The 20046-nt window shown below is 42.8% G+C and overlaps 1 protein-coding gene across 1 annotated transcript; it reads right to left on the reverse strand.

The window, feature by feature from the left end:
* Window positions 1–5762: 5762 nt before the first annotated feature.
* On the reverse strand, window positions 5763–19261 carry LOC139926130 (carboxyl-terminal PDZ ligand of neuronal nitric oxide synthase protein-like). Its single transcript, XM_071917725.2, has 10 exons — window positions 19157–19261; window positions 18551–18622; window positions 15747–15839; window positions 15579–15637; window positions 15340–15448; window positions 12792–12921; window positions 12230–12357; window positions 8649–8810; window positions 6811–6979; window positions 5763–6295 (listed from the first exon to the last, which is right to left on the reverse strand). The coding sequence occupies exons 1-10, from the start codon at window positions 19259–19261 to the stop codon at window positions 5763–5765; spliced, it is 1560 nt and encodes a 519-aa protein (XP_071773826.1).
* Between the last annotated feature and the right edge of the window lie 785 nt (window positions 19262–20046).

A 20046-nucleotide genomic window follows, 5' to 3' on the forward strand; every position in this document is an offset into this window, starting at 1 on the left:
GACTTTGAAATTCTTCTAAACAAACTACAACATTATGGTATCAGAGGCACAGCGCTCAGTTGGTTCAGAAGCTATATGTATGGGAGGAAGCAATATGTTTATGTAAATGGTCACAAATCTCAAAGTAAAACCATCAAATATGGGGTCCCCCAGGGATCCATTTTAGGGCCGCTCCTCTTCATTCTGTATATAAATGATTTTGTGAATTCCTCTAGCATTCTACATAAAGTATTATTTGCTGATGATACAAATTTATTCTTATCACACAAAAATCTAAATGATCTGCAAAATAATCTAAATGAGGAACTGGTTAAGGTGGATACATGGTTTAAATGCAATAAATGATCCTTAAATATAAGCAAGACAAACTTCATTGTTTTTCGCTCCAATAGAAATCGAAATAATGTTGAACATGTTTGTATCAAAATAAACGGTCGGGTTATTGAGAGAGTGAAGTCCACCAAATTCCTGGGGGTTCATATTGATGCATTTCTAAACTTTAAGGGCCATATTGATGAATTGACGAAAAAATTGTCCAAATATGTTGGTTTATTTTTCAAGTTGAGAATTTTTCTTCCACTTGAAGCACTTCTAACCTTATATCAGTCTTTATTTGAGCCTCATATAAATTACTGTAATGTTATATGGTGCAATACTTTTCCTAGTTATCTTGAGAAACTACAGATTTTACAGAAGAAAGTTATACGTGCCATATCATGGTCCAAGGTAAATGCTCCCACTGACCCTCTTTTCCACAGCTACAGTCTTCTGAAGCTTACTGAATGTAATATCTTTCACAATGCTTGTATAATGTATAATGTTGTATATATGCTCAACGACAGACTTTGTGACCTTATTCCGACTTACCTTCCCTCGCATACATATAAGACTAGAAAAAAGCATCTTATAAAGGGTAAGAAACGTAAACTTAAATGTACGAGCTTTAGTGTGGTTTGCAGAGGTCCACAGGTGTGGAATGAGCTTGATAACACTATAAAAATGTCATTATCTGTGTCTGTTTTCAAAAAGAGCTTAAGGCAGCTGTTGCTGCTAAAATATGTTTAAGCTTGAATACCCTGAACGGCTGGGGACTTCTAAACTAGTTACTCTACTTCCGAAATCCATTCAAATTGTACTGTTATTTCCACTTGCCATATGTCTCTACTTATTGTATCTTACCTATTTAATCAGTGTTTAGACTGATGGAATAAATGTCTTAGGACCATTTAGTAGTACTTTTTAGGGTCTTAGGTTAGTCTTAGGTGTTTTGTAGGTTGTAAGTGTTACTGTATAATACATGCACTTTTTCAAATCTAGACATGTTAGTAAACATATATTTTAAATACTATCTGCTTAGTGTCTTGGCCCCTATTCTCAAGCTTCAGATAGCTTATCAGGGTGTCCCATTTCACATATCTCCATTATGTCTCATATGATTGTACTTGTATTTTAACTGATTTGTGAATAAAACTGAACTGAACTGAAGTCTCCTGTAGCCCATGTTGAGAGAAACACCTGTAACTTCACTGTGGCTAAACAGTTTCAACAGGCTACTGGAGGGACACATGTTGTTACCTCCCGGTCATACTAAAAACATAGGATGATAGCACATTTGCGGTCAGGTTGGCCAAGACATGATGCTATTTTGTTAGCTAGCAAAAGTTAGCGATTTAACTAGCTTCCAGGTCAGTAAACGCGCCTTACCGCTAATCCCAAGAGCTCTTCTGACCCCGACCGGTATGTCACGTTTCTTTTCAACATTTTTAGAGGCGATGGTCTTTGTCAAATAGTACTGGTGTGTTTTTATAGTTGTAGTTGTAGTGTGAACACAGACATTCCATTTACTACTTATAACAACTGAAATCTTTTTATAGTTATAGTTATCTTTATAGTTATCGTTCTAGATGTGAATGGGCCTTTACTGTGAGATAAAGCCTCTTAAACACAGACTTTTTTTTATAGCCTTTTTTATTTTACCAACACATTACGCTATAATAGTGAATGGAAAATAATCACAGAGTAATAAGTGCTTAAGATTGGCTACGGTTATCCATTGTTCATTTTCCAATGCTTGAGTTTAACTGTTAATGCTAACCTGGTCATGCCGAGTGAAGGCATGGCTTTCTTTTTATCATAACCTTTTCCACTCCAACATATATGATGAGTATCTAGTAGGCTTTCAAAAACAACACGAACAAAATGAACATTAAATGAACGTGGCAAGCGAGCGTGACCACATATAGTCTACATGCCGCTATTAAAATACAACAAGCAAAAATAAAATTGTCCACATTTCATTGTGTGCATAACTAGAACGTTCAAGAACCCATGGGTGAATGCATTTGCTGATGCTACTTTCAGGTGTCAGTGTGGGCCGTAGGAGGCAACGTGTGCTGCTTCAATCCTCTCCCTCCCGCTCCGCCTCTCTTGCTTCCCCTAGCCTCTTAATAACGCCGCCTATGATGGTACTGTATATGTAGATGTCTTCATCCTCATTCATTATATACAACACTTCAGGAAAGATACACAATTCCAGGGTTCCCACACTCAGAGAAATTGAAGTTTTCAGTGACTTTCAAGTACTTGTTTGTTGAAATTGAAGGACTCAAAATTGTCATGTTTTAGGATTAGACATGCCATTGGTCAAAATTAGACATCATGAGGCCTAATTTTTTACTCATAATCAAGTCTGTAAATCATGGTGAAATCATTCATTGTAAAAACTGCTGCTCTATCGACGCAAATCTCCATCACAGAGTTTCCATCAGGATGTGAAGTATTGATCCTAGGATGGAGAGAGATCCAACGAGCTGAGGCATATTGATGAATGCAGGTGCTATATTATAATTAAAAAATCAAGGCCATCCATTAATTTTCAAAATTGTTAGGCCTCATTTTATTTTTCTCAAATCCACAAAGCTTTCAAAGATTGTCAAGGCTCGTGCAAACTCTGAAATTCAGAGGGTCATTTCCTACTCATTTTTGGCCGATAATCATGAAAGATAACAGGATATTAAAGAGAAAGAATGCAAAATTTCAACTTATACTGCAAAACAGCCTTGATTTGTTCGAGGGGAGATGATTGAATCCCTTATTCTGTGATCGTGGCTGTCTCTTAGTAATAAAGTTGACCATGGTAGGGGCAGCAGAAGTAAATCTGCATCAACTACTCTTCAGGAAGAGAGACATGAAATGATTCATGACTCATCAGAAATGTTCTTATAAGCCTCAGGTTCTCAAGGATACATGACACACATCTGTTGTTTTAAAGAAGGTGATGTCTGGGCGTGCGTCAACATCATCCACGTAAACTGGAATTTATATTTGACTAGTGACTAATACATAAAGGGGTCTGATGGGAAGGCAGGAGCATGAATACCAGTAGCGTTTATAAAAAGATAAAAAGAACCCAGGGATAAACATTACACCGTATGTACAGTGAAGCAACTGTTTTATCAGATTCTATCAATTCATTTTACTTGGGGATTATAGAGGAACATACTGGCACAGATTCAAGGGGGAGTGAAGCTACAGTCTATTTTCCTCCATAATCAAGTAAATGAAAGCAGAGGCAGTGTCCTAGAGGCCGCCCACTATCTGTGTCAGCGGCTGTTCTCCTCCAGCGGCAGGGTGTCGTGGCTGGAGGCGGGTGGGTAATGGCTGATATTCCTCACATTTTCCCTGATTATCTGTGGCGTTACAACATCAAGGTACCGCTGTCCGCACAGTGAGCCTAATGCGAGCTGACCCTGCTTAAAGACCAGCGCTGTTGTCCCTCTAACAATAACAGAGAGCCATCACCTTTACAAAGGACCTCCCACACACACACACACACACATACACACACAGACAGTGCACCATTTTGTAAACCAGTTATAAATACCAACGAGGAAAACATTTCGAAAAGGTCAGCCTGTGGCACTGCCAGGAACTGGGTGGAAGAACTGCTGCTTATTATTACGATAGCGACATGTTTCAGTTTTAATCATCGATGGCTACATTTCAACAACTGTTGTGCAAGCGATTTTTAATTCACGACGACTGCACGAAATGCAGCGGCTGCAGCGGACACAACATGACACCGGTGGCACACATGGCATTTTAGAAAGGGCATTTAATTCCACAAGGAGAAACACTGAACTAAGTGCACTTCCGTTTTCAGTACACTTCACATGAACAGGCATAACCTTGAAAAGAAATGTCAGAGACGGAGAGATAGATGGATGCAGCAGACAGATAGATTGTGAGTGCAAGAGGGGGAAAGAAAGAGAAGGTCAGAGAGGTAATGAGCTTGATAAAAAGGCAAAAAGAGGGAAAGACAGCGAAGTAAAAAGAGGAAAAGAGAAGGTGAGAGAGGGAGAGGGGAGAGGAAGTGATTTATCGATTTTGGAAAGAGCTCAAAGCCATGTCCCCAATACAGTGATTTAAAGAGTTGGCCCGCAGTCAGCTTGGTGGAGCTGCTGGGACAGCTGGCCATTAGAATATGAAGGAACCAGCAGTGGTTAGTGAAGGCAGGCAGCGGCACTGACACACTACAGCGGAAGCTATTGTAGAAATCCCCTAAAGCTGCATCTTCCTCTGCATTGGCACTGCGGGATTTTCTAAATAATTCTTCTTAAGGGTGGAGCAACGGTGCAGCAGCAGCATCCCACTACAGCACCACAGCATAATTACTACTTCTATAATGGCTACATTTGTAAGGGGCAGAGACTAGCTAATAGCAGCACCTGCACACAGTATGATCTTCCCCTCTGAAACACAGCATTGCCCATCAGAGAATGTACTTTCATGATATAAAACAGGATGGAGAATTGTCTGAATAAAATACATGCTTCATAGTTTATGCTTTGCTTATGTTCAGTTGGTTAAAACACAACTATTTACATTGTGTTGGACAGAAAAAAAAATCAGTGCGAGATAATACATGCTCATTTTTAAACCCATTTATAATTACAGATTAAGTGTCATAACAAGCACAGCAAGGTTTTAATTTTCACACTCAAAATATATGTATTAGCATATCCATAAAGACTTGGCAAAGGAGTTTTTTTTTTTTCCTCACAGTCCTTCATTATAAAACGACAAAGACGACTGTCCATGCTGGATGTGTGTCACAAATCCATAAACACAGACACAGCCACAGTGGAACAAGCCCAGCAAGTGGGGATGGCACCAAGTCAACTCTGAGAAAACAGAGAAAACCAAACTTGTCTAATATACAACAATCATCGACACACACACATACAGTATAACACACATACCGTGTATAACAAACAGATTCAGCCGAGATGCAGACAGGAGAGATTTTCAGAGGGGGGAGAGCAGAGCAAGAAACACCACAGTGTTCATACTGTCTGGCAGTCTGTGGTTTGTTTAAAGCTGCACTAGGCAAAGTTCCTATGTGAAAATACACCCGTCATATCAGCCGAAGAGGAAGAGAAACAAAGAGATGCCGTAGATTCGTTCTGTTTGTCCAAATTAATTTCAGGAGTTAAGTATGGTCACTGGCCGAAAGTGCACAGAAAGTGACGAAATGAAACTTAGGGGCGGAATACAAACTGCCTCGTAAACAGAAAACGATGCCTGAAACTCTTCACCATCTCCAAACCACCAGAAGAAGAAATTTAGGTCCAAGGAGTGTGGAGTTTACTGATGTCACATTACACGATTTCTGGGTAATGAAGTCCTTCAAACTTTCATCTCCTTCTGCCACTTGGAGTCACCAAAGTGCAAAGTTGCCTAGTGCAGCTTTAAGGGCGCCACTACACAGCCATCTCATCCCCTAAACAGTCCGCCGGGCTCTCTGCGTTCAGCACGTTTAAGAGGCGAGCGCCCCCCTCGGCCCCCCCGCCCTCACCCTGTCCCCAGCTGTCCCGGTCATCGCTCTCATCCGTGTTCGATTCGTACTCCGACCCGATCCCCGACTCCCTGAACCGGAGCAGCTCCAGGGCGCCCAGGACCTGCTCCCCCAGCAGCGAGCTCTCGTCCGGGCCACCGTCGCTGGGAGTCTCCCCCGGGTCCGGGCCCCGCTCCTGGCCGTCCGGCCCCCGGGACGAGAAGCGGAAGCACTCCAGCCGAACGCCGCTGCCGCCGAGCCCCAGGGGGCTGCTGTCGGCGCCCACGGTCCCGGGAGAGCAGGGTCCGGGGAGGCCGGAAACCCAGGCGCCGTCACTCATCTGGGGCTGGAGCTGAGCCGGCAGCGGGGCCGAGGACGAAGAGGGGGTTAGGGGGTCACGGGGCACGCTGGGGGGCTTGGCACGGAAGGTGATCTCCAGAAGACTGTCCTGGGAGCCCACTGCAAATATATATATATATATATATACAGAGAGAGAGAGAGAGAGAGAGAGAGAGAGAGAAGTATAGGAAGAAACAAAGAAACAAAGGACAGAGAAGATTAGCAGTTAGATGAGAGCACATATAAATACAGGGATATAAGAGAGACGTGAGCAAAGAAGATGAGATTAGAGGGAGCAGGACGACATCTCTGCTGACCTGCTGTAATGTCAGGCTTTGATAATTCCTGCCCACATGGCAGCACATTGCCACCGGCTACATGCAGGGAGGGGAGACAGGAGGTCTACCGCGGGATAATTAATAGTATGCCAAAATCGGATAAGAAAGGGAGCGATAAAGAGAGGGAGGACAGGGATAAGACAAGAAAGTGATAAAGAGAGAAGGAGATGAAGGGAGGAAGGGATGATTACAGGGAAAATATGTCAGAAATGAGTACAGGAGTAAGGATGGAAATGGAGAGAGAGTCAAGGCAGGTGGAAAAAACAACAGGCAGGATAAAAGTAGATTGGTGCTCACTAGAGGTTAATTGCCCAGCAGCTTTGAGCTCCAGCTCCTGGATCTGTTTGACCAGCAGGGAGATGTGCTGCAGCAGGTCGGTGTTCTGCTGCAGCAGCCTCTGCACTCTGGCCTGGGCCTCGCTCCGCGCACACACCTCCACCGACAGCTGCTCCTGGAGCACACGCACCTGGGCGAGGAACACACACACATACACACATGTACACAAACTATGGCAAGCCGTTTTAACATCTAATGACTGAGGCTACTATGAATTAAACATATCTGTACCTCAGTTTTGACTAGTTAAGACATCATATCCGTTATGCAGTTTTTACTAGTTATAATTTCGATTAAAGAAATCTACAATTCAATTCCAACTGGTCAAATGTTTATTCTTGATATCATAAATTGAAAAATGTTAATTCCAGATATCATTATGTGTTCATATCCACATTACAAGTAAAAGTGATCATTCTTGATATCAACAATTGAATTGTTACTAGTAAAAATATTCATTGTTAATATCATTAATTCAGTTATCACTAATTAAAACGTTAATTCTAGAGATCTGTAACATAATTAGACTAGTTATATTGAATAAACTTTTATAATTGACTTCTCTTCAGCCTCCAATTATAGATATAGGAATGTGTGTGAATGTGTGCAAGCCAAAAACATATAGAGACGTGTCTAAAATATCTAGACCCAATGAAATGCTTGAGTTGAGGGAAGAGGCACAGCTTGAGTTCATTAAAACACACATGTGGACGTAGCTGTCCACATCAAGCTGATGATCAAACATTCTTTTCTTTTCCCCCTTTATTCCTTCACATTAGATACAATAAATCTCATTAAAGCCCATTGTGTCATTAAGAGGAACCCTGCTAATTAAGGAACAAAGTGACACGTTGAGTTTGGAGCTCGTTAGCTCAAAGGAATCACTCTCTAATCCTGCAATGAATTTGAGGAAAGGCTTTGTTTTCTCCACAAGCCACAGCAGAAGAAGCAGACTTCCGCTGTATGGAACACCTCTGTCAGTGAAACTGGTCTGAGGGGGCCAGGAACGCACTCTAAAATTCAACAAAGCGTCGCTTCAGGGCCTCGAATCAGATGTGTACGATGTGGAAAAAGTTTTGAGGTATGAGGGAGGTGTGAATTTAATAAGCTAAAAAGTTTTCCCTAATCTCTACTGTATCCTATTTAACACATCACTGATTGAAAATGGAAAATAGTGCATCCCTCATTAGTGTCCAAGTTAGATGAAAACTGTGACTCCTGGGGCTTTTTTTTCTACTTTCCTCTCCGACTTTTGTTTTATTAATGCCTCCACTGTTTCTGAATTTTTTGTGCCTAGCAAAATAAAGTTTTCTTAGTGTTTTAATTAGAGAACTTAAATGTACATTGTAATATTACAGGGGGAACGCTATAGTTGTGCCTGAGGCTGTCAAACACTGTTTGACAGCCTCTGCTGTTTAAACTCAGTTCATTTTCAGTTTATTACAATGTTGGAGCAGTGTGTTTGCCAACTATTTTAGGTCTATTTTATGTGTGATGTATGTATGTTTGTAGTCTATTCTATGGTGTATGATGTATGTATGAGAATGTTTGTAGTCTATTTTAATTTTGGATTATTTTACATTAAGGTCTTTTTGGAACATTCCTTTAAGACATTGCTTTTGTTAAAAAATAAAGCTTTGCATTAAAATAATTTGCACCATTCAGAGCTATACTGTGAACAATGGATTACCTCATCAGGAACACAAAAATCCAGAGAAAAAGCAAGAAAACAGTTATCTTCCATTATACATGTCATGGAGGTGTCTCCCAAAAAAAATCTGTGCCTGAGTCTGCGGTACCTGTGCTGAAGCCGCCTGCGCCTGCTGCTCCTGCTGCTCCAGTTGTCTCTGAAGGAGCTGGACCTGGTGCTCTGCGGAGCAGGGGGGCTCCGCCACCAACCGACCCGACACAGAGGCACCGAGGATGGGGGAGTTCAGCAAGAGGGATGGGTTGTTGGATATCTAGGGCGGAGGTGACAGCAAATCAGTAGCTACTACTACTGCTAGAAGTAGCTTAAAAAGTAATAATCTGTCATATTATCATATAAATAAATGTACTTTTTGCTACTCTCGCTAATTGATATGACATAATTGTGATTCAGCCTATACCCAGTTATTGAAAGCTTTTACATTTGCTGCTAAACACTGTCTGGTAGGTCTTTCCAGGGAAAAATCCTCTGGTGCACAGGAAGTGATGCACTTTATGTTTCCAGCAGCAGCAACGGTGGTTGGGTAGTTAGCATGAGCAGCGATAGCCACCATGGCTGAACAGACAAAGAAAAGAGCGCCACCTACAGAAACTCAAACTGCATTAACAGAAAATCCAAGGAAATAGAAGCCACAACTGTTTGATTGACAGGTGATCTCTGGGAAGTGCAGCGCAAAAAGAACACAGCAATGAGCGCTTGGCACCAAAGATGCTGCCAAAATCACAAAAACACAAATCTTAAATCAAGCAATGGAGCAACAGTGCAAAGAAAAACTTGAAAGCAAGTGTGTAGAAACCCATCTTAAGAAGTGATTTAACAGATAACACTGTCCCGGCCGCCTGAGCTCCTGAGGGAGGACACTTCAAAGAGAAGGTTCCCTGCCAGCAAAGGCCCAGTCTCCTTTAGTCTTAAAGGAAAAATCCACCCTCGGATACTCTAACACTGTTATATAACATCGATGTGTGATGTGCAACGCATTCCAGGAGTTATTTTGTGAAGTGTTGCAATTTATTTCTTTATTTTATTTTTTTATTTTTTTAACACACTTTCCACAGTAGGCTAATCAAAACTGGTTCTTTGGCTTGTAATAATAGGGGAACCATTTTTGGTGCTATATGGCACCCATACTTAAAGGCTCTTCTTTGTCATATGCTTCTAAATTGAACCGTAGATGTGCCATATAGCACCAAATGGTTGCTGAAATTTGTATCTTTCATTTCTTACCAACTGCTCAAATGATTCAAAACTCAAACTGTGTGCTTACTAAGAATGACACCACTTTTTACAATCTTATTTTCATCAACTGTCTACAGACTGGACTTGATGGATTTCTCCCTGTATGATTGTTCAACGTCAGTGCAAATTGGTGAGTGTAGAAAGAAGCTCCAGCTGCGCTGGGAATACCTTAATGTAACAACATATCATTTATGCATGGCCAGTTATTCACGGGAATAAGAGAAATACACCACCAAGCAACAAAATGGGCCCAGAAATGCAAGATACATCACCAATAGCTGTTTTTGAATAGTGTTTTTTCAGGTGGATTTTTCCTTTAAATCCAGCCCTAACATCTGAAGGATACACGTTTCAAAGTGTGGTTGAGAGGTTTAAAATTGATGGGCACTTTGATGGTTTATGATCCATAAAACAGCATCATGGGGAGCTCCACATGAGCCGGAAACATTAGTCATACTGTCCGTTGCTTATGTACATGTTTAGTATTGCATACAAATCCCAAGTGCATTGTAAAATGCAGGGTACCATCACTCAATCTAGTTTCAAAGACAGGACAGCTACAGGCAGGATGAGAGGGCATTTTAATGGAGACCCGATCAATGGAGCGTATAAATAGGTCTATAGATTGAACCGGACAGGCTGCTATCAGATGGTTCAGCTTTACTTATGGCTCATGCAATTATGTTGGAGTGCTGTGGGCAGAGAGTAAAGGACAGGGCTTGTATCTGTCATATCCAAGATGGGAGATCAATTGGGTTGTCATTAGTACTGGTTGCCAACTGTGAAGGGCAGAGCATTCACCTGACCTTCAAGTTAAACATGTGAGAGGGAGAAATTGCACTTGACATGAGATTTCACTACCAGTGGGATTTCTACATGTAAAATACATTGGATTGATTGGGAGAGATACAGTAAACATATGAGAATATACACTACCAGTCAAAAGTTTGGACACACCTGATTGAATGCACTATGTTTTTCATTCTCTTAAAGCCATTTTGATCTAAAGGCTTATGCTTAAATGCTTGAAATGTGTTTCTCAGACAAATATAAATAGTGAAGTTGATGCCTATGTATGAATTTCTTTCCAAAGCCTTTACCTTTCCATCAAGGCAAAGGGCGACTACTTTAAAGAATCTAAAATATAAGATAGTTTTGATTTGTTTAACACTCTTTTGGTCACTGCATAATTCCATTTGTGTTATTTCATAGTTTTGATGTCTTTACTATTATTCTAAAATGTGGAAAATAGTAAAAAATAAAGAAAAATGTGGTGTGTCCAAACTTTTGACTGGTAGTGTAAATAAAACAATCGACACGTTTTCTTGTTCTCAGGCAACCGTCTAATTAGATTTAATATCCATTAACTGAAAGCGATCAATTCCTCTTGTTGTTATAAAGCTACCAGAGAGACTCGATCGGGAAACGGGCTGACAAATATCGGAAAGCAGATCGCTGCTTGTTTGACAGCGCAGGATTAGCAGAGCAGCGCTAGAGAACCTTGCTGTGTTTTCATCAATAAACCATACGATCCCATCAATATTGAACAAGCCCCATGGAATATTCCTCCACACACGGCCCTTAAACAAGCGGTCGCTCGCTGTAGCCCTCAGTGGCGTCTATTGATCTTCATACGGCTCCTTATGAGGCCAGACTTTCATCACGCGCCTCTGTGAGCTGCAGGCCTCCCAGACTTGTTTATTTATAGGACTTTTTTTTTTTTTTTTTCTGAATATTTAGATACAACCTCCTCTAAAATCTTAGGAAGTATACTACGCCAAAACACGGGCATTGAAGCTGCTCTCAGATGTTGCTGCTGTAGGAATGAATGTAGTAATTGCGCCGGGAAACATTTTATTAATCTAATAAATTATTTGTGCGATGTCTGTCTGCAACGAGTCGAATATTGCATATTGACTCTTGACTCTGATAAATGTTCAGCGAAACTTCATGATTTATTCAGTTCAGTAGCAGGATTTGTGGGGAATAAAAAGTTATGAAATGTGTTGCACTTCAGTGACTGTGCTGTACAGAGTAACGCTATAATATATTGTCGTTCTCGGGTGAAAACCTTGTAACTTAAAGCATTACATCGTCTTCTATGAGTTGAGAAAGTTCGACAACCCTTGGGCTTATGGAAACCTTTCAAAGTGCATTGTATAGCCTAAACTGAAGAAAAAAAAAATGCACCGTCAAGCTAAAACCAAGGCTGTTTTTCTTGGGTGACATTTTGGAGATAGGAGGTTTTCACCCCGACAGCAGCGATAAGTGACACTGCACAGTGTAACTTATGGATAGGGCTTGCTTCATCTCCCCGGGGTTTCTAACACCTCCTGTGTTTCTAAAGGAGAGAAGCGCAAGGCAGAAGAGTGGGGCTTTGCAGGAGTGACACTGCGGTGAACCAGGAGTGTATCGACGACTACATACACACACTACCTTCCCATCGTTACCGAGGGCCTCGTCCCTTTTGCCCCTCTCCGGGTCCGACGAGGAGACGCAGTCGATGCTCTCCTCGGTCGTGGCCTCAAGGTCGGTCTCCTCCGACAACGCGAACCTCTTCTTAGCTGCGGAGAGAGACACATCGGAGATTTCCACGCAAACTCTCGTCACCTTATGGACTGCGACGTTTCTGGCGGCAGAAGCGAAGCGGCAGGCAACAGAGCTGGCGCGAGCCCACACACTAAGTCTTTGATCAATGGCTCGCGCGACACACCGAAAACTGATTTGCCGCAGCAGCGTGGCAAGCTGCTCAAAACAATCGGCGGCGGTTTCCTTGGGAGACGTGCACCCGTGTCACTGTGCGTTCCGGCAGGTGTTCATGGTGTGTGTGTGTGTGTGAGAGAGAGAGAGGGGGGAGAGGAAAAGGGAGTTTGGGGTGTTGGTGTGTGAGAAGAAACAAGGGAGATTGAGTTTGTGTATGTGTGTGTGAGTGACAGAGGGAGAGGAGGGGAGCGGGAGGGAATTTGTGTGTGTGTGTGTGTGTGTGTGCGTGAGTCACCTGGCACTGCCTCAGTCTCCTCTGTGTTCCCCTCCCCATCCTCCTGGTCGTCGGTTCTCTGCTGCTGGGTCAGCTGGTGACACACGTCGAACGCCTGACCCACCGTCCGCACTATCCTCATCGCCTGAGACTGGGAGAGAGAGAGAGAGGAGGGAGGAGTGTGTGTGTGAGTGTGTGTGTTGGGGTTTAGAGAGGAGGGCGGGGGGAGGAGAACAGCAGGAGCACAGTAAGGGAGGATGCAAAAAATGAAGGGAAAGCAGCAGGGGAGGAGGAGAGGTGCCGGAGGAGTGGAGCGGGAACAAAGTAGATGGATAGAGGGAGTGTGTGTGTGTGTAGGTAACATTATGAGAGACAGAAGATGAAAAATAGAGTCAGAGAAATAGGAAGGCAATGGGGGATGTAGGTAGAAAGGAGGGGAAACAGGAGGGGAAGACAGGGGGAGGAAGGGAGTGAACAAAAGGGCAGGTAGAGAGCAAATTAAAGCCAGTAGATATTGATAGCACAGTATTTCAGCTGCTTGGCCTTGCCCATCTACTCTACATAGATGCTGCTGTCATCATGATGGATTGGTCTATTTCAGAGGCGGGCGACTTTGATGGTAGTGGGATTGGAAAAAAATTCTGGGGGGCGAGTGGGTGTGTCTGTATGAGTGTGTGTGTGTGTGTGTGTGTGTGTGTGTGTGTGTGAGCTCTACGGGTCATCCATCATACATAGTGTAATTTGGTTGTAATATCTCAAATATTTGCTACTGGTTCCTAAAATTAAAAAAAGAAAAAAAGAATGCACACATACACACCTGTTATGACAAAGAGGATTGGATAATATGTACCACTGGCCTATTAAGGAAGAGCATTTTCAGAAGTTAAAATTTCAGCCTGCTTGTACCTAAGGATTTAGGGTATTCAATTCTATTACAATATACTGCATGTGTTAAGCTGATTAATGCATTTTAATGACAATTTTAAGGCAATACTAAAAATTCATTTTAAGACCTCAAAAGACACATCTACATCTAGATGTATTGAACATTAAATAATTTGTGCTATTGTTTGATTTGGGATAGCTCTGTGTTGAACATAAAAAAAATTAGGAAAATCGTATTCATTGATTTCAAGGACCCTTAACTCCTCCCTGACTTGAGATTATGTGTTCTTCTTCAGTGACCTCTAATAATAATACATTTATATTGTTTGTTTTTGCCTATTTTATTCTTTGGTATTACTGCTTTAATGAGGGTCTGGCATTGTTGTTCTTTTTTGTGTTTTTATTATTTTATATCCTAGGACTTTGTAACTCTGTTATGAAAACAGCTATGCAAGTAAAGTTCCTTATTATTACATAGATGAAATATTCATCAATTTTACGGTTAAAATTTGGGAACTGGTGCCTCTTAAACTGAACATAGAGGCAAAAAGGATTGATTTGGCCTGTGAGACACAGCGCTTACCATCCCTGGTAGATTTCAAGGCTTCTTCTTTCATAAGGAGCCAGTTAGTGGGAGCATCATGAATCCACTGGAATTAAACATTATCCACCATGTCCTTGCCCAATCACACTAAAGGTGAATTGTTTTGCTTTCTGTATAGACTAGCGGCAGAAGGCTGTTAAAATATATTTGGTGCTGTCTGCCACATGGCAGTCAGTCATTACGTTGGTGAAAGCCAGCCAAGCTTAAAACACAGTCTTGTGGTGCAAAGGTTCAATGCGGAATAGCAAAAAATAACACAGATATAACAGAAGTCATTGCTTTGCTCCATCGGCATGATGTTACAACGTTGTTAATACGCAAAATAGAGAGTTATGTTTAATTTAGCCAATAAAAGAATGTAAAATCTGTGAGTTTAACTGTAAGCTCTCCCTGCTTTCCTGATGCAACACTTCAACTAACTGAGCGAGGCCACGCTGCAGATGCATTGAGTTGACATCTAAGCCCTTCTGGGTCGCAGCAGGCCATGATAAAAATAAATCAAATGTTGTGTATCAGCTGGTCCATCTCCGCCTACTCAGCCACATGCTTGGTCTGGAATCCCAAGATAAGGCTCTCCGGCCTCGGGGAGGCAGCGAGGCACCGCTGCCCGCGTCCCTGGCAGTGTGGTGGGTGGTAGCGGTAGTGAAAATGTCATTAAGAGCAGAGTTAAAAACCCCCTCTTCTTTTCTCTTCCCACCAGAATGATTAGTATTCAGCTTCACTAAGTCACTGTCTGTCTGGTATCCATGGTGAAGGGATGGGAGTCAACCTCACTGGTGCACTGTCTTTGTTACGGCAGAAAATTGGCTCTGCTTGATATGCAGATATGGGGGAGAGAAACATGCCTTTCATTTTCACAAGCATTTTACCATAAAGCGCACGATGAGCACTGTCTCTCAAATTAATTGGCCGTGTGTGTGGGCCAACAGCAGAAAACATCTTTGTGACAACGGGTGTAATATCACGCCAGAAGCTATGTGCTGAATGTACTGCATGGAGCTGTAAATGACATGTAATGAATGACTGGTTAATATGGGTTTGTGGTTGTGCATCTTCAGGTCCTAAGGGAAGGCAGCCTACCTTCCTCTTGGACTTGAACACATTGCAGCGGAAAATGTTGCTCTGTCCGTCTCTCGCTATGTAGCTGAAGATCTTCAAGTCTTGGGCGTCATGCGAGACATAGAATATCCTGAGGAGACAAGACAACATCAGATCAGGTCAATGGGGTTTTGCAGAGCTGCTTGTTTGACTTCTGTCTCACAATTACTGCTTTAATATTATCTATGTCACTATTTGAGTTAAAGAGGTAGAGGCCCTACCTGTAGATGGGGTCCTGTGTCACCAAGACTGTGCTGTCGTCCCATGACCACTCTTTTCTCTGTCACAGTGGGAAAACACATGGGTTGAAAACGACAAAAGACTCCCAAAAGACAAAGCCTTTGAAACCACACGGTATAAAATCAAACATTAGATTTTGCAGAGCTGACCTTTTTCTTTTTACGCAAAATCACTCGGACGCAATCAGTAGATACGACGATGTTGACTTTCTTCTTCTTTACATTCTTCAATTTGAATTCATACTGCGGGAAGGGAGATGCATATTCAAATTAACATTTAGGTTTCCAAAAATGAATTCAAGCCCACTTGATCATTATGCTACATGGCGTGGCTGCGATTAAATGTCACATCAGCACCACAGAGACAGAGCTCTTTAGGAGAAGACAAATGGTATATTGGAAAAGAGAGAGGGCCGGGGTGTTTTGACAGGCGGATATTTTTGACTATCTTCTTCTCGGGGGAAATCAGAGATTGAGTAAACACGAAGTCGTCCAAAGGCAGAATAAAACTGTCAGTTTGTGCCTCTCGGAGCAGTTTAAGTTTTCAAAGGCTGAGTTCCCAGAGGGAGGCAGACATGTGTGGGACACTTTCATCCCTCTTCATGATTAATGTTACAGGCTGCACCCTCTGCCTCTCAAGCGGGCTAAGACACCAAATATCAGGACCAAGAGATCTGAGAACAACCCGTATTTACGTGAAATAAACATGCCTTGCTTTGAGAAACGCGGCGTGCAACATCAGATGATTAATAGATCAGATGAACTTTCCTCAGCAAAACCAGTTGTCACCCATATTGCGCGAGAGGCTCGGATATTCTCTCTGCCGTCGTTCCTTTCATTTGTGTGAAAATAATAACATCATCCTGTCTTTTTTTTCCCTCAGCTGTCTTCTCGCTGTTTTCCTGACATCTCAGAATGGAGGAGAGGCGATCTCACGGGAAGAAAAGGAAAGGGTATAATTCTCGCTAACAACAGAACAAGGAGAATTGCATCTGTTCATTTTATCCCCAATCAATCCGGAGGGCTTCGTCCCTAAGCCTGTGATCTGTATGACAGCCGGGGGATACGCAGCTCACTAGAGGTTACAAGGTACACCGCTACTTGATATTCCTTGTCCTACGCTCTCATCCAGTCCATCTACCTTGTTGTTGTGTGGGAGTTTTCTCCACACACTCCCAGCAGCCTGGAGAGCGGCCGCTCGGGTGAAGGACACAACTACCATATGGATTAGGCTCTGTCGGGGCATCTGTGTGTGTGTGTGAGTGCAAATGAATTCACACAAGCTTGTTTGTATGTGTATATGTGCATCCTTGTGTGTGTCATCCAGGCTAATGCCACCTCCATGCAAACTGGGACGAGGCCATCCATCTCCATCGGCTCCTGGCAGAGGGCAATGAAGTGGAACATGGGAGGTGTGTCTGCCACATTTCCATGAGCATCAGCATACAGCATCCACGCTAACTCAGAACAACACTGGCCCCCGAGCAAAGTAATATATAATACAGGATGTATCAACACACGCCGCGCCTCTAGTCTCGTCTCTGTGCAGCTGTAGGTTCACCTTTAACTTGAAATCTGTGTCTGGTTTGGAACAATCAGAAGACGCTTTTCACCAGATGCGTAAACTCCTAATTACTGTGCCGTTACAGCGCTCACAAACAACCTGACTCTTTTAAAGACTCGCTTTTATGTGATTGTTTTTGATCTCGCCCACTGTTAATCTCGGGTCAGGATTTCATTTGCTTATTTACATATTTGCTTCTTATTTTTATCTCCTCAGTACCTTCTGTGCTGTTCTTGTTTTTCATGTCTTCCTGTAAAGCGCTGTGTAAACTCTACTTTTAGATAAGAGCTAGATATTATTTATTTATATATTCTAATGATTTATTAAATATCCACGCACTGCATTCAAGCTCCCAAGCCTTAATGTTTTGACCAACAAGGTCTTCGCCAGGCCCGGGCTTGCCTTGAATCCAGTGTGTGGGTACATTTTTCCATTTGAGCTGACACTGTCTGCTTGTGTGCAAGAAAATGTTTCATGACCCCGGCACCCAGACAAATCCTTGGTAATGCATTGTAAGACAAATTGCATGGCAACAACAACAGGAAAAACCAACCAGTTTTTTCTCAATTCGCTACAAATTGTTTATTTTTTTTAGAGGAAATTCAAAGAGACAGCGTCACTCTAAGCCACTGGCCAAAGCCAAAAGGCCATTATACTGCACTGTACACGGGGGATGAAGATGAAGTCGTTTCTGGGTGTCGTCGGGGATCTGGCTGACCTCTGAGTGACACACTGGTGGCTAGATTGGATGTAACAGCTGACAAGGCAGCTAAATCCTCTCTTCAGTGTACTTCTCTGTAACGCTGCGGTGATATCTAATGACAACAAGGCATCGCACTGTCTCCCGTGGCCTTGTCTAGCCTCGTCTAACAGGACGGCGTCGAGAGATGTTGGCTTTTACTTTTACGGCGTCTAATATAAAGCTGCGTGGTGTATCTCTCCGCAGCCAGGAAAACAGAGATGTCCTATGAATCTTACAGTGATTTAAATGACTCTGACAGCCTGCCAAACCCTGTGTAAAAAGAGGATGCTGAGGTGAGAGAGGATCCTTCAAGAAAACAAGCCAGACATGAAACGCATAGGGGGGAGAGAGAGACAGAGAGAGAGAGAGAGACAGAGAGAGAGACAGAGGGAGAGAGAGACAGACAGAGGGAGAGAGAGAGAGACAGACAGAGAGACAGATAGAGAGAGAGAGAGAGAGAGAGAGAGAGAGAGAGGCCTAAATGAATTAAGGATGAAGTATTTGCAATGACAAACATCATTATAAGCATGCACACCATACATTTCCCATTCATATGGGCTGGGCCAATGCTAATGTCTGTTCAGAACATTAACAGAGTCTCAGGTTCATCTGACTGGTTCAGAGAAGTCACTGATTTAAGTGTCTTACTCTTATTCTCCTCATTGCAGCAACTATCTCCATTCGGCTGCCCGGACGACCCACCTCCAAACTGCCAATGTACTGCAAAATTTAAGAGAAAAATGGAAAGATTTGCAAATTGAGGGAATGAATGCCACTGATTACTTGAGTTCCAGCAGATTTATTTCCATTGACAGCCTTCAAATCATTTTTTAAGTAGGCTATTCCCTTCTAAAATGTATGGTAGGATTGTTCTGAAGGTTGTCCAAAATTGCAGAATGGAAATAAATCTGCCAGCACGGCCAGGTAATCAGTGGCACTAATGTCACAGCAAAACTTTAAAATGTCATGAAGCTATTATAAGGTCAAAAATGCACCACAAAAATTCAACAGTAATACCATAGGAAATAAAAAAACCCATAAGTAGGTATAAGGTCAGTATAAACTCACTACTGAGTACCACAGTCACACTGTAAGGAATGTAATAGGAATAGTGATTTTTCCTTAGTGTAGCGGTGAAATGCATGAAGGATACGCGCAGCCTGTCAATATCAGTATTCGCTATATTATAAGCCGTTGGGCTGCCAGCCTAATAGATCATTCCTGCTGAAAGTATCTGTTGCAGAAGGTCCCTACCTTTGCCTCGAAGCAGACCCCATGCTGAAACACCTCCTCGTTGTGCATGGGGATCCTCAAATCATGCGCATCATCCACTAAATTATACTTCGTTACCCCTGGCATCGCTTTAATGATAAATGAGTTGTTCCGACACTTGTTTTACGACAGCGCTAGAGACCTGCACACAAATGACGCGCATCTCTCCCCCCAGCAGCGCTGCTCCCACACCGCACTCTCATTGGAGGGACGCGTCACTCCGGAGGTCATCTGGGTTGAGCCGCCGGTCGCGACGGATTGATTGGTTAATGAATTCAATTAACGCTGATCGTTGAGCGGTTCCCGCAGCTCCCGAGCCCCCCTTCCCTTCACTGACCGGGTCTTGATGCACGAAGGGAAAACCAGTAGGCACCGCTGCTGCCTCCGCCGGGGTCCCGATGACGCACGGATTTCAAGACAAGGGTTGATGATTGTTTCTATTCAAGCGCCACGGCGTTAATCTCGGCACTGTTTTTTAGTGGGCAATTAATTGTCAGAACTAGGAAGCGCTTATTAGGCATTAAACCGGGGGTAGCTGAGGCTTAACAGGGGGAGACAGATCCTCCTTTGTATAGACACTATCAGCAGGCTACAGTTGGGAGTGTGGGATAAAGGTTGTATGACATCTAGTGGCGCCACAAGGGAATGAGATAAACAAATCCTCTGGGTCAGTGGTGGTTTCCAAACTGGGGGTCCGGGAACCCTTAGGGGCCCTTAGAGGGTACCAGGTGATCCCCAGCAAAATGAGGATTAGTTTAATTCCACTGTTATTTCATTTTATGGAAGTTATCCCAAAGAGAGAATTATGATTGACTATTCTGAACAGAGGTTTCACTCCCTCCATTGTTTGAAAAAAAGAAACAACAAACATG

The sequence above is a fragment of the Centroberyx gerrardi genome, chromosome 13 (assembly GCF_048128805.1).
Source record: "Centroberyx gerrardi isolate f3 chromosome 13, fCenGer3.hap1.cur.20231027, whole genome shotgun sequence".
NCBI lineage: Eukaryota > Metazoa > Chordata > Actinopteri > Beryciformes > Berycidae > Centroberyx > Centroberyx gerrardi.